At 49.4% G+C, this 15,000-nt stretch overlaps 1 protein-coding gene across 1 annotated transcript; it reads right to left on the bottom strand.

The window, feature by feature from the left end:
- Positions 1–9,028: 9,028 nt before the first annotated feature.
- On the bottom strand, positions 9,029–14,817 carry tm2d1 (TM2 domain containing 1). The gene is made up of 7 exons (XM_076045545.1): positions 14,645–14,817; positions 14,225–14,293; positions 14,035–14,143; positions 13,856–13,950; positions 10,470–10,543; positions 9,605–9,759; positions 9,029–9,204 (listed from the first exon to the last, which is right to left on the bottom strand). Exons 1-6 carry the CDS (start codon positions 14,781–14,783, stop codon positions 9,649–9,651), a joined length of 597 nt encoding a protein of 198 aa, XP_075901660.1. The 5' UTR covers positions 14,784–14,817; the 3' UTR covers positions 9,029–9,204; positions 9,605–9,648.
- Positions 14,818–15,000: the final 183 nt, after the last annotated feature.

Consider the following 15,000-nt stretch of genomic DNA (forward strand, 5'->3'; position numbering starts at 1 on the left):
CAAGACCCAAAATCACCTCCTGTCCTCCTATAGTATATATATCAACACACACACACACACACACACACACACACACACACACACACTCTCTCTCTCTCTGGTGACGACAGTCCTGCTGGATGTCGGTTTGGGAGGGAAATAATTTAACAGTGAAAAGTTTTTAAAAGACTTTAAAAAAAACAAAAAAAACAAACAAGCCAGTGCATGTTGTAGTGTTAGTGGGAGGTTTTTTTTTCATAGGATGACGTAGTCGTGGACATAAAGACGCCATATTGTGAAGCCACGTGGGAGCTCCTTCTCCTTTTCTGTCGCTCCTCCTTCACAGACAACCAGCGCTCTTCTCCTCCGTTCTTTCTCTTCTTCCCTCCATTCTTTTCTCTCTTTTCCATTCACCGAATCGTTTTCCTCATGACAACTTGCACGTTAATTAATAACCATTATAATCATAATCATAATAATAATAATAATAATAATAATAATAATAATAATAATAAACGCCGGCGTTCCTCATCGATGTGCCTTGAGCTCGTCCCGGAGAAAAAGTCTCTCTCTCTTCTCCTCCTTCTTCTCCTTCTTCTTCTTCTTCTTCTTCTTCCTGCTGACGCCCGAGTCAGGCAGGAAGCACCGGAGCGGAACGTCAACATCCAGCGTTAAAGCTGAGGAGGAACACAGCAGTGGTGGCGGTGATGAAGATGAAGACCAAGCATCACCTTCTCACCGGGTTGAGAGAGGATCTACACCAGCTACAATCAGGGAAAAACCGTCTCCGACGCGGTGAAAACCGGCTGAAATGACGTCCGTGCTAAGCTAACAGGGAAAGCTAAGAGAAGGTTAGCTCAGACTGGGAGGGGGTGGGGGGGGGGGCTCCAGCTTTTAGCTTAGCTTAGCTACCTCTAGGTACGGCAGTCTCGGTGGTCTCGGCTAGCCGGCAGTCAGCTAACGGCTCCGTTAGCCTCCTGAGCAAATATTTAGCTTAGCGGCTGTGGCTAAAAGAGCTAAAAGCTAACATGCTAAAGAGGTGCTCCGCGTTCCAGCAATGTTGGCTGCCAATCATTGTGTCTCAAAGCTAACAGTGTTTTTCTAAGGACGGGCTGCCTCTGATATAGATGTTATTATTATTATTATTATTATTATTATTATTATTATTATTATTATTATTATTATTATTAATAATAATAATAATAATAATAATAATAATCATAATAATAATAATAATAATAATAATAATAATAATAATAATGATCTTTTTTTAGCAGCTAACGTGGCTAAAGCTAAAATGCTGCATGACGGGCCTCATTTCGCCAGTTTTCACGCTCGCAGGGTCTCGACGGAGTAGATTAACTATAGCGGGTTAGCGCCTAGGCTAGTCCCCCCCCCACCCCCCATTACTTCCTGGTTTTATTCCGCGGCTGGAAATCCCAGCAGAACCTGCTCTCAAGTCTCCCTCGCTCTCTCTTTCTTTCCGTCCGTTCTTCCCAGACGTTTTTTCTCAAGATGACTGGTGGTGAAAATATGCAATACCTGCTTGCACTCCCTCACTCCCTCTGATTTCCTTTCTCCTCCTCCTCCTCCTTCGTTGTGCACGTGACTGGCGTCGTCTCTCTGCAGTCGGTCCCTAAAAATGGTGAAGTCACCCCGTCAGCGACGTCCAGCCAAGCTGAGCCGCTGTCGCTCGGGGAACCCCCCCCCCTCTGTCCTTCCTCCCTTGCCTCCTTCCTCCCTTGCCTCCTTGCTGTCTTTTGATAATCAACCAGGCGGCCGCTACGCTTTGAATTCTCAATATTTGTAACTTTCTAGTCACAGTCGAGCCTTAAACAAGTTTCAACCTCTGCTCTTTCTCTCCATCACACACGCGGAAAAAAAAAAATCAGCATTCTCGACAATGACAACCCCGCCCCCCCCCACCCCCACCCCTAACACCCCCCCACCCCCCCCACCCCCACCCCTGCTGTTTTAAACACTGCCCCCTGCTGGGTGAGGCAGTGTGCTGGCTTAGTGCTGTGTGCAGGGTTTTCTTCCTCTCTTCTCGCTCTCTGTTTGTTTGTTTGTTTGTTGCTCTCTCTGTTCTTGGCCGTGCGTTGGGCATTAATCCCTCCATCGTCTGCACTAAATATATATTGAAAAATAAACGAATAAATAAAAACAAACGAGGGAAAAAAAAGTGGGAGAAAATTACAATCACAGCTTCTTCCAGGGCTTCAAAGAGCAAAGAAGGGAATTTAAAATAACACACACACACACACACACACACACACACACACACACACACTGTTGCACGGACACTGATTTTATTTGAAGCAGCCGAGCGTCCAATCAGCGACTTGCAGGCTGTTTGTGTGTAAAAGTTTTTAAAACTCTGTGAAGAAATGAATTGAAAGCAATAGATTCCTGGGGCAGTGTGTGTGTGTGTGTGTGTGTGTGTGTGTGTGTGTGTGTGTGTGTGTGTGTGTGTGTGTGGCGGTGGAGGAGGCGGAGGAGGGGGCGGGGTCTTTGTATGTTGTATAGTTTTATTGACTCCTTCATTGACGACGCTGATTTCAAAGCTGCTCTATTTTATAATGCAGCACTTTTTGTAAACGTTGCATTAAATGAGGACAAACTGTGTTGTCAACTCTTCCTCCCTCATGCTTCTTGTATCCGAGGCCACGACGAGTAGAACTCTTCTGTTTGGTTCTGTTTGGTTCTGTTTGGTTCTGTTGGGGGGAACTGGATCCATTTGGAAACCTTTTCCCTCCTCCTCCTCCTCCTCCTCCTCCTCCTCCTTCTTCTTCTTCTTCTTCTTCTTCTTCTTCTTCTTCTTCTCATCCTCCTCCTCCTCTTCCTCCTCCTCCTCCTCCTTCTTCTTCTTCTCGTTTGTTGTTGCTACCGTTGTTGTTGTTGTTGTTGTTGTTGCTTTCTTTTCTTTCTTTTCTTTCTTTTCTTTCTTTCTTTCTTTCTTTCTTTCCTTCCTTCCTTCATTCCTTGTCTTCCTGTGTATTGACGGCCGGTGGTGCCGCTCCCTGTGCTTGTGAAGTGCGGAGGCATTGTAACTGGATGTGACACCTGTTGCTGTACTGCCTGTGATGTTGAAGGATCCTGGAAACTCCGCCCACTTTTCTGCCTTTTCTCCGCTTATTTTTCTGTTGTTGTTTTTTTTTTTCCGTTGTTGTTTTTTTTTTGCGTTGTTGTTTTTTTTTGCGTTGTTGTTTTTTTTTCAGACTGCATTCTAAAGGTGTAGTGGTTAGCAGGTTAGGAGATGGGAGAACAGCGCCGCCCACTGGATGCCCCCGGTACTACTAGTGCTGCCAGTGTCCAGGCATCTTCCTTTGTGTTCAGTCATTCCACGCAGCCAATAAAACAGCTTGATTATGCAACATGATTCTTTTCCTTTTCCATCTCTTCCTTCCTCCACCTCCTCCTCTTCCTCCTCCTCCTCTCTGGCCTCCATCCTCTCCTCCTCCTCCTCCTTAACTCATCGCAGCCTCGCCTTCATGCAAATGAGGAGCCCAGGCCACGCCCCCTCTGACAGCTGACCCCTTCCCCCTCCTCCACCTGCTCTGGTGTTACTGAGGGGGGAGGAGCTAAACCCCCTCCTCTAATCCAGCCAATCAGCACTAAAGGGCGTTGGCCCCACCCTTTGGACCAATCAGGCCCCATGGCCCCGCCCCCTTCCTGCTGCTCCTCCCACTCTTTATAATCAGCCAACGTGTTGCTCAGACCAGCCGTCAGTCATGATGGGTGGGCGAGGCCTCTGATTTGGCTCTCCTGCAGCAGCCAACCAGCCACCAGGGGGCCTCAGTGCTGTCAAACAGCAGGAGGAGGAGGAGGAGTGGGCGGAACTAAGGACACAGGCCCCCGCCCACCCAGCGTGAGAGCAGCAGTGACCCCTCCCCTCCCAGATAGCGACCCCACCCCCCACCGAGCGAGGGACCTGGAAGCAGGGTTGAATAAGGAGGCGGAGCTTCGGAGGACACGCCTCCCTTGTCTTACTTATCATTGGTCCGGGTTCTTTGCCCCTCCTCCTCCCCTCCCCTCTCTCCAACCCAGACACCATGTGACCAGGTTGCTGGCTGGGGAGAGGGGCTTATTGAAGAGTTTAGGAAGAACTTGAGCAGCAGCAGCAGCAGCAGCAGCAGCAGCTTGCATCCCTCCACCACTAGGAGCCTTCCTGTCTGTCAGATGACCAGATTATAGCCAATGGCCCGCATGCTCTCTGTAACCCCGCCCACACATGGTCAACGACAGCCAATGAGGAGGAACTTTACTAAAAACCTCACGTCCTCCCCCTCCCCTCCCCTCCCCCCTGCAGGAGTCTGGGATCGATTGCTTTGGCCTTTTTATTTGCTGCTGAGCTCAGCGACTCTGTGGGACTGGAGCCTCCTTCCTCCTGCTGCTGCTGCTGCTGCTGCCCCCCCCCCCCCCCCAGGTCGATCAGCCCCCCCCCCCAGCTGCTCTACAGTCACTTCGACGTTTTCAATCCATCAGGAAACTTTGTTGATGAGCTCAGTGTTTTCCAACCAATCAAAAGCCTCGAACAGCACCACTTGCTTCCTGTGGCGCCCCCTGCTGTCCACACTGCAGACTGCAACCCCCACTAAACTGCAGCATCAATGTATTTTAATAGAGAACGGAGGCTTTTTAACTTCCCCAGCGCTGCCTGCTGATTCGCCAATATTTATCAAACCCCGGTCACCTGATCAGGTGATTAGGTCGGTCGCTCATTGGCCAGTTAGCCAGCATGCTAAGCTAACGGTGGCTAACCGAGGACCGATCCCCTGAGCCAAAGCCAGAGCTTGAAGCACGTCCGACTCACAGCCCAGCGTCCATCATCCTGCCGTCAGCCAATCACCTTCATCACCACACACACACACACACACACACACACACACACACACACAGACTCCGCCCACTGACCTCAGCTCCGCCCACTCCAGGGACTTACGACTTGAACCTTGTGCCTCTACGACTTGTTTTAATTGGAACATGGCGCCATTTTGTGGCCTCCTCCTCTTCACGTCCTCCCCCTCCTTCTTCTCCTTCTCACCTCCTCCTCACCTCCTCCTCTTCACGTCCTCCTCCTCCTTCTTCTCCTCCTCACCTCCTCCTTACCCCACCCCCTCCCCCCCTCCCCCCACCAGTGACATCATGTCCACAGAGCCAATCTACTGGAAGTTAAAAAAATGTGCATTTCCTATGCAATCGACGCTGACAAATAAAGACGCTACCGCTCTCGCCAGCGCCTCCCTGTGGTCTGTTGCTGTGTCTGCACAGTGTTGATTCACTCACAACATATAAGAAAAATTAAAAGAGACTTTTTTGGAAGGAGACACAGCGACACCGAGTGGTTTGATTTCACACTGCAGTGTCCCCCTCCTCCCTCTCCTGAGCTTTCCAGTGATCTCCAGTGGCCTGACAAAGAGTTGTAGCTCTCGTCTGGAGTCCAGAGGGGGCAGCGGAGCAGCAACAGGTGGATGCAGTGTTGTGGTGAGGAAGCAATGCATCATGGGATATCATGGAGAAACCATGTTGCTGGAATGTCGATGGGAAATGAAGCAAAGCTGCAACCCAGTAAGTGTCTTAGAAGCCCCACCAGGGTGTTTAGCACTTAGAACCATCCAGAACCACCCAGAACCATCCAGAACCATCTGGACCACCAGGGTTTTAGCTCTTTATTGAAATGACTCTGCAAACACTGCAAACATGGAGGAGATGCAGCTGTTTGATGACTCATTATTAATATCAACTCTTCAAGTTGGGCTGAAGGGCCGCATTAAAGAGCTTAACGGGCCGCATATGGCCCCCATGTCGTAGCTTGGCCACGCTTGGTGTAGTCTGTTTCACAAAGGTAGCGTTCAGGTTCAGTGTGCAATATGTGGAGGAGAAACAGCGTCTTTCACTCTCCCTCCCTCTCCTGAGTTTGCCAGTGAGCCACTGTGGCCGTGTGCACCCAAACCTGGATGCCTGCTCCACCCTCTTCTTCTTCTTCTTCCTGTTTGGTTTATTTGAGGACGCCCCCTAGCGGTGAGCCTAAACACCAAACGCTGTCCACACCAGGCGTCCTTAGAAATATACTGGTTGCAGCCAACTGGGAGCACTGGGAGCCCTGGGATCACTGGGAGCACTGGGAGCACTGTTGATCCATGGAGATTCTCATACACATTATTATACAGTATTATATATGATTTAATACTGTGTACATATACAGTACATATGTGTGTATATATATATATATATACAGTATCTGTTTAGATTTTTATATTTCCATTCCATTGTATTTTTGATGACATTTTTTTGAGTTGTTGCAGATCTGGACTCTGGCCCCGCCCACTCTGACCCCACCCCTCCCATGTGGGTGGAGTGAGAGTCAAGAGGGATTGACACTGTTGGTGCAGAGAAGACTCACTGTGGGGGTCTCACACACACACACACACACACACACACACACACACACACCAGTACTGACTGTGTGTGTGTGTGTGTGTGTGTGTGTGTGTGTGTGTGTGTGTGTGTGTGAGCTCGGGTTCTCCCCCTGCTGGCGGCTGGATGGTGGGAGCAGCTTCACCTTCATCCTCTCAGGTTTCAGGGAGACGAGACGACCACAGAGCAGGTCAATACTGCACCACTGCATCAGCTCAAACACACACACACACACACACACACACACACACACACTGTTCAAACTTCCATCAGCAACACAGACTCGTCATCATCAGACACCCTTGACCCTTGACCTCTGGCCAGGTGGTGATAGAGCAGCGTCACTCCTCCCCCTGTGGTCCCCCTGCAGCAGGGCGGAGCTCACTGCTGCCCCCTGCTGCCCCCTGCTGGTGCTGCTGGTGCTGCTGGTGCTGCTGGTGGAGGAAAAGTTTCTCTGTCTGGAAACTTTTTAATGAATCACAGAATCGCAGCCTCATTTATCCACAGGGGGCGCTGCTCACAGGAGTGACATCACCATGAGGAAGGGCCGCAGACACGCCCCTCCCCCTCCCTCTGCTCCTCCCCCATCGCCCTCAGTCCTAATGAAAGACCAATTAGAGGAGAGGATTAAGGCGCTACACGTCCACACACAAATTAGCATTAATCAAAGAGTCAATGTGTGTGTGTGTGTATGTGTGTGGCTCAGTGTGAAGTCATATAATTGCTGCTGGTGTTTCAGATCAATACCACACCCACTGCAGGGCTCGGGCCAATGGGAGCAGGCTACTGGTAAGTGTGTGAAGTGTGTGTGTGTGTGTGTGTGTCTTCTCTAGATGCTGAACGTCTCACAGGTTTCTGTTTCTCTCCTCTTCAATATCAACCTGTTTGTTGTATCTGGTTGTGGAGATCAACCCCCTGTGATGTCACAATGGGCACCGGTACTTTCTGAGTGAGTTGCGGCGATCATTGGGCTCCTCCTCCTCCTCCTCCTCCTCCTCCTCCTCTCAAGCTTCTTCAAACAGTCTCCTGCTCAGGTTTTCACTCTCAGGTCTTTCAACAGGACTTCCTTCTCCCTGCAGAGGAGACATTTACACTGCCAGGTCACCTCCTCCCACCTCCTCCCAGGAGGACCCTGCTCGCCTTCTGTTCACCTTATGCTCACCTTCTTCCCTCAGACAACCAGACAGTCCGTCAGTCCGTCAGTCAGTCAGTGGTTCAGGTCCAGAGCCAGAGGTCCAACCAGCACCTGCAGCCGTCTGGTTGGAGACCTGGGCTGTGTCTCAATTCAGGCTCTGCATCCTTGGAAGGAAGCGTCCTCCGTCTGAAGGAAGCGTCCTCCAAGGAGCCGGCCCAGAAGGACCGACCCAAACCCTGCCTTCCCGGTAACCACACGGGACGGTCTCGCCTTCAGCGTACTTCCTGGTTGCGTCACCGCCGTTCCCTCCTGCTGGCCAACCCCGGAAGTGACGTTTTCATAGCATCAAGCTAACCATTGGTTGGTTGGATGTTCAAATCAGTAAAAACCCTGCGTTAAAAACTGAATATTTGATGTGAAATTTCAATACTTAAATTTATACGTGGTGTCTTTGCCAGTAGATGGCGCTAATTTCAGCCGACTTCCCAGGATCCCAGGATGTGAAGGATAATAACGGTGCAGCCTTGGTGCTAACAGTAGGGGGCATTTCAAGGGTGCATCTGGAGCCTCCTTCAGACTTCAGTAAATTGGGAGGAGCCTTCACGCAGTGCGAGGACACAACTGGCCTTCAAATGCAGCCTTCCAAGCATGCAGAGCCTGAACTGAGACACAGCCCTGGTCTCACCTGCACTGCTGCTGCTCCTCCACCTCCTCCTCCTCTTCTTCCTCCTCCACCACCTCGTCCTCCTCCTCCTCCTCCTCTTCCTCCTCTTCCTCCTCCTCCACCTCCACCCCCACCTCTGTTCAGACCCCAGCCAGGTGATCTTCCAGCTGCTGAGGACCAGACTGAGTCTGAGTGGAGGAGGTGATGAAGATGTCAGTGCAGCTTCACAACTGCTGCAGAACCTTGAGAGCAGAAACACCTGGAGGAGCAGCGGGTGGAGCTCCACTCTCACTCACATCCAGGCTCCTTCTGCACACACACACACACACACACACACACACACCCTACAGACTTATCAGCAGACACACCAGGCCTCACTTTGCACATGAACACACCCGGATTACACAGTCTCACACCACAGCCTCCCTTTATTCTGAGGGCGACACACACACACACACACACACACACACACACACACACACACACACACACACACACACACTCTTGCTTATCACTAAACTTTCCTCCTGCTCTGCGTTCCAACCGACGCCGCTGTAATTTCATGCTCTGTGTGTGTGTGTGTGTGTGATTATGATTATTATTCAAATGTGTTTTTTATTGTGTTGTTGTTGTACAGTTGCGTCTTCACAATTCAGCTTCAGTTATTGATCAGCTGATCAGCTGATCGTCAGGTGGCACCATGTGACCGACAGCTGGTGGAGGAACCTGTGTGTGTGTGTGTGTGTGTGTGTGTGTGTCCCCTGTGAAGCATGTTCTTGATCTAACTGAAGTACTGGAGACACACAATGACGGCAACAACACAAAATGTGCTCTTTTTTTTGTTTGTTTAACACAAATCTTTATTTGCAAAAAGAAACATTCCAACGTAAAAGTAAATAATTTACAACCAGCAGAGTTTAAATAAAGTTATGACGGTTTGAAGACGTGGTGAGAGGGACCCCTGCTGGATGAAGAAGGTGCAGCACGACGCTGCTGAGGAGGGTCTAACCTGAGGACACAAAAACCAAGCAGCAACTCAGAGAGGAGAACTCTACTGTTAGCCTGCTGTTAGCCTGCTGCTGCTAACCTGCAGCTAGCGTGCTGCGAGTAGCCTGCTGCTGCTAGCCTGCTGCTGCTAGCCTGCTGGTGCTAGCCTGCTGCTGCTAGCCTGCTGCTGCTAGCCTGCTGCTAACCTGCTGCTGCTAGCCTGCTGTTACCCTGCTGGTGGCAACATGCTGCTAATCTGCTTGTCTGCTGCTAACCTGCTGCTGCTATCTTGCTGCTAACCTGCTGCTAGCCAGATGCTCCTAGCCTGCTGCTGCTATCCTGCTGCTGCTATCCTGCTGCTCATCTGATGCTAACCTGCTGCTAGCCTGACTTGCTGCTCGAGTGCTGAGCTCGCAGCCTACCTGTGGGGTGTGGGAGGGGTGGTAGTGGGCGTGTCCAGGTGCGCTCACAGGGCCAGGTGTGGCTTCCTGTAGGTGTCGTTGGTGATGGTCAGCCGCGTCAGCCGGGCGCCGTAATAATCCACGATGTAGCTGGAGCCGTCTGCCGGCCCGACGATCTGCACGGGGCGCAACGGAGACCAATCAGTGGCGGAGAAGCTGCCGGCGAGTGGCGCAGCTTCAGCCTTTCACACCACCTGTAACATCATCAGCACAGGTGGCGAGCGGAGCCAGAGGCTGCAGGTTCAATCGACAGCACTTCCTGTTTAGTCACTGCCATCCAGCGGCGCCACCTTTTGGCCCCCTGATGAATCTGCAGCCTCCATTATCTAAAAGGCTTGAAGCGGTTCCCCAGTCACGCCTCCATTAGAAGCTTCTGGAAGCACCCATCATCCAGCAGCGTAAATCACCAAGAGAGGAAGAGGAAGGTGGACGACTGTTGGCTCTTCACCATCAGCTGCTTCCTGCTGGTCCAGCAGCAGCTGAGGGTGTGTGTGTGTGTGTGTGTGTGTGTGTGTGTGTGTGTGTGTGTGTGCGTGTATGTGTGTGTGCGTGTGTGTGTGTGTGTGTGTGTGTGTGTGTGTGTGTGTGTGCCATTGCATCCAAAAACACAAACTTACTTGTTGTTTCCAACTACCTACCAGTCTTTATGCTATGCTAAGCTAAGCTAACTGACTGGCAGGTTTTGTCTCCAGGTGAAAAGATGCAACTGTAAAGATTCAACCCGACAACAGCCTGCAACCTGGGAGCCAATCAGGAGCCAGCTGTGTGTGTGTGTGTGTGTGTGTGTGTGTGTGTGTGTGTGTGTGTGTGTGTGTGTGTGGCTCACCTGCATGGCGATCAATATGAAGTCGATCAGCGTTCCGATCCCACAGAAGCCGACGGTGCAGAACTTGAGGAGGCCTGAGAAACAAGCAGGAGGTGGAGAAGATCAGAGAGCAGCAGAACCTCAGAGAAGATCAACTGCTCAGCCAGTCAGCCAGCCAGCCAGTCAGTCAGGCAGTCAGTCAGCCAGCCAGCCAGCCAGCCAGTCAGTCAGCCAGCCAGCCAGCCAGCCAGTCAGTCAGTCAGTCAGTCAGTCAATCAATCAATCAGCTGTGTTTCTGACTCTAGTGCCACCCTCAGGCCTGACTGTGTTCGTGGTGGCAGCCCCCCCCCCACACACACACACACACAGTGTTTCTACGTGTGTCTGCAGGTGTGTGACTCAACAGGCTGCTTGTTGTGTTGATCACAACTGTTGTTATTGTCGTCGTCGTCGCTGCAGATCAATAAAGCTTCATTCAAACGGCACACACACTGTAAGGCTGTGTCTCAATTCAGGTGCTGCGCCATTGAAGTGCGCATTTTGGAAGGAAGTTGCGTCATAGCACTGCGCGAAGGCTTGTCCCAATTCCCGAGGGTGCTTAGGACGCTGAAAATGTACCCTCGGAAATACGCACTAGTTTTAGCCGATTCCAAGGATGCACCGCACTATCCTTCGCGCACTTGGGTATCCCATGATGCTTTGCGTGCTGCTGCAAAGCATCGTGGGATCCTGGGAAGTCAGCTGAAATTAGCGGCATGTACTGGTGGACATATAAATCTAAATATTGTTTTTAACGTAGGATTTTATTTATTTGATCATCCAACGCCATCGTTAGATGGCGAACCAATGGTTAGCTTGATACTAGAAAAATGTCACTTCCGGGGTTGGCCAGCAGGAGGGAACGGCGGTGACGAAACAAGGAAATACGCCGAAGGCTAGACCGTCCCGAGTGGTTACCGGGGAGGCGGGGTTTGGTCCGTCCTTCTAGGCTGGGAAGTCTAAGAACGCTTCCTTCAGACGGAGGACACTCGGTCTCAAGGGTGCAGAACCTGAATTGAGACACAGCCTAAAGCAGCAGGTTTCCTCGAGACCACTTCCTGTCACATGATCTGGGGCCCGTTGCACGAAAGTAGGATTCCGTCATCCAGGATGAGTAACTGAGCCGCGCTCAACCAATCCACAACACGTGTGTCCAGGCTTAATCGGTTGCACAAAAACACATCCAGGATGAGAGCACACGAATTCATCAAGCCAGGTGAAACCTATCCTGGATCAGTGCGCGCACGCGGCTTTCTCAGATAGGCCCCCGTTATCGAGCTCAGAATCAAGGATTTGCCATGACAACGAGAGCGGCGTCCTTTTCCCGTCCGAGGCGGAAATCCTCATGGAGGCTTATGAGGAGGTATAAGAGGAACTACAGAAGAAAGGCAACACCACCACAGCGTTAAAACAGAGAGAAAAGCGTGGCGAAGTATCGCAGACCGTCTGAATGTGTAGGAAGTGCACAAATACGAACTCTCTCCTCCGCTGGAACAATCGCAATTGCGATCATAATAGTTAATAATAATAATCATATCCGGAAACAAAGTCGTACTCCGACTACGAACCAGTTGAAATTGTAGGTGGAATTTATTGCAGATGTGAGTGAAATTGTGTGAATGTAGCTCCAAAAAACCGTAACAATGATAAATAGACAACTTCACTGAATGTCCGTTTGAGCTTAAAAAAAAGGTTCTGCGATCAAATACAAGAACATCCTGCAAAATGGTAACCCTAACTAATATTTAAGATACACAAGTGTACATTGTATGCAGAAGGTGCCTGCTCACCTTTTGTTTTAGCATCATTTGGTGCCCACACAAAATTTCATTTGTGTAACAGGAGGACTCAGATGCTGTGTATGGAGAGAGCCATCTTGGCAACATAGTGGGAATTAATGGAAGGAAATCTCCATTATGCCAAATTGCCACTGTGCTAATTGTCACGGGTAAACAGAACTCATAAGTTATCAGACAATTGTATGCCCAGCATCTACAGCAGCAAATGCAACTGGCTGATTTGGGCATACAATACAAGAAGGTGAAGACTGCAGACATTTTATTAGAGTCCGAAATAAAAAGGAAAACAATAAGAAAACTCAACCTTGAAATGGAAAAGAAAAAAAGAAGAAGAAAAAAATTGAATTAGAGCTGAGTCATGCTTTCAATGCACACTGTATGCTTTTATCTGTAATCCTACCTTGGTGCTTTGATTAGTTGGAAGTTGAAACTCTGGCATCATTCATAAGGTTAGAAGAAATGCACTTAATGTACCATGAAATGCAACTTCTCAGAAATATTAAAACACTTTATGGTAATAAAACGTGAGAAGAGGGAACAGTTGAAATATCTATTCTTTAAGGTAGTAGATTTCATGACATTGAATTGAAAAAAAAAAAAAGTACAGTGATAATAAACTAACAATTTGCAGCTTGTGAGGTGTAACTAGAAACCTCAATAAATGTGGCAAGACGCAAAGGGCCTGGGCAGGCTTCAAACCCCAGACTCCCAGGTCATTGTCATGCGCACCAACCATTTGGCCAAGTAGCCAGGGTGCATGATCAATTATTGGAGGCATATTCACAGGACCGTCAACTGTCACAAAAAAGAACCTCATGTTACTCTTTGATGTGTATTCATGTTTATATAGGATGTGTATTTTTATATCTTGTCTTGTTTATATCTCTATCTTGTCTTTTGCTTATTTTAATATAATTTAATTTGTTTTATTTTATCTTATTTTATTTTATTTATTTATTTTTGCCTATTGCCCCGTGGGTCTTTGAGGACTGAAATTTCATTCATGACATATGTCCAGTATGTGTGTGATGTTTGACAATAAAGTTGAGTTGAGTTGAGTTGATATATGATGCGTGGTAAAGTATAAGTTATGTAACAAATTATCAAATGATTGCAACATTATCTCAACTAATTTCTCTAATGATTGAAATTAAATTATTCCAAAAGTTGAAATAATATAATTCAATTATTCCAAACGTTGAAATAATGCCAGTGAGTCTAGTTGAATGTGATCACAATGTGCAGTGTTGAGTGGAATAACGATTGGTTTCTGTTGGTGGTGATTGTTTCCTGAAATACAGGGTGAGATTAAATAGATCCTAGAACTTAGCCTGGTCTGGAGCAGGTTCACTCCACAGAATAAATCTCCATGGTAACTTATACCATAACATGTTGCTCTTCCACCTATCCTACTTTTGTGCAACCGGATCACGGATAAGTTCATCCAGGATGACCAACATATCCCGGCTTAATCCCTTATCCTAGTTTCGTGCAACGGGCCCCAGGTGATGTAGACACAGGGTGAACTCACAGGTGTGTGTGCGTGCGTGTGTGTGTGTGTGTGTGTACCCAGTGCAGGGTATCCCAGGTAGAAGCGGTCGGCACCCAGCCAGCCCAGGAAGAGCGAGAGAGCCACGGCGATCTTGTAGGAGTAGTAGCCACTCCTGGAGGGAGGAGACCTTCATCATCATCATCATCATCATCATCATCATCATCATGTGTGTGTGTGTTTGTGCGTGCATACTCACACGTTCCTGCAGGAGACGGTCTTGTTGAAGCCCACCTCCTCCCCACTGAACCTGAACTCGGTCCCGTTGGGAAGCCGACAGGTGATGTTTGGGGCGGGACAGCACTCCACTGTGTCACACAGAGGAGGGGGGTCAAAGGTCAGTGGGCGGGGTTAACAGCTCAGCGGACCAACGATGGGACGCCGCTCACCCCAGGCCGTCGTGTGTCGGCAGTTCTGCGGCTCCTGCGTGGCCTCGTCGATCTTCGGCTCTTTGCACAGATACATGAGGGGCAGTGAAGGAGCCCACCGACAGTGTGTGTGTGTTAGCTGCGTGGTTGTGGACATTAAACTACTGAAACATGACGACACCTGCCAGTTAGCACCAGAGAACTGCTAATAATCAGCACTGAAGCTGATAATTCGCTCCAAAAGTCAAATACAGTTTATTTTACAGAGTCATTTTCTACACTGCGCCACAACGACACGCACTCGGTTTCAATCTACAAGTCAGAACAACACAAGACGCGAACTAAAGCCGCAGGATTCTATGTTTTTAGCCCGAGCTAGCTGCGGCTAACGCTAGCGCTAGCCGGGGCTTACTTCCGGTTCAGCCAGTTCGGCGGGTCAAGGATACTGGCCCAGGTGCAGGTCCTCGCAGCTGTCCGCCTCCTCTGTCACAGCGAGCCGCAGCTGCAGGTACACACAGTAGAACACCAAGCTCCACATCCCCGAGCGACACCAGCGAAGCCGTCTGCGGGAGGCCGCCATGGCTCACTCTGTCACGTGACACCAAAAGGCGTTCATGGCGCGACGGCCGGGGGGGAAATGGGGCCATTAGGCTTTCGGATGCGCTACGATAGAGAAACGCTGCTGCTGTTGTTGTTTGTTTGTTTGTTTTTTAGACTTTTAAGACTTGTTTTTTGACAGCTCTGTAGTTTTTTAGAGTTTGTGTACAATCTAAGTTGGTGTTATGGTTGTGTTTTGA

This window comes from Nelusetta ayraudi, unplaced genomic scaffold (genome assembly GCF_046127955.1).
Source record: "Nelusetta ayraudi isolate G7.1 ecotype Tasmania unplaced genomic scaffold, CSIRO-AGI_Nayr_v1 ptg000084l, whole genome shotgun sequence".
Classification (NCBI taxonomy): domain Eukaryota; kingdom Metazoa; phylum Chordata; class Actinopteri; order Tetraodontiformes; family Monacanthidae; genus Nelusetta; species Nelusetta ayraudi.

Bases quoted from the DNA above. Each gene is read 5' to 3' on its own strand.
- tm2d1 (XM_076045545.1), bottom strand. From the start codon at position 14,783: ATGGCGGCCTCCCGCAGACGGCTTCGCTGGTGTCGCTCGGGGATGTGG. The intron at 14,294-14,644 runs CTTGACCCGCCG...CCCTCATGTATC, and splicing joins CCTGCACCTGGGCCAGTATC to TGTGCAAAGAGCCGAAGATC. The intron at 9,760-10,469 runs GTGAGCCACACA...CGCCCCGTGCAG, and splicing joins TCATATTGATCGCCATGCAG to ATCGTCGGGCCGGCAGACGG.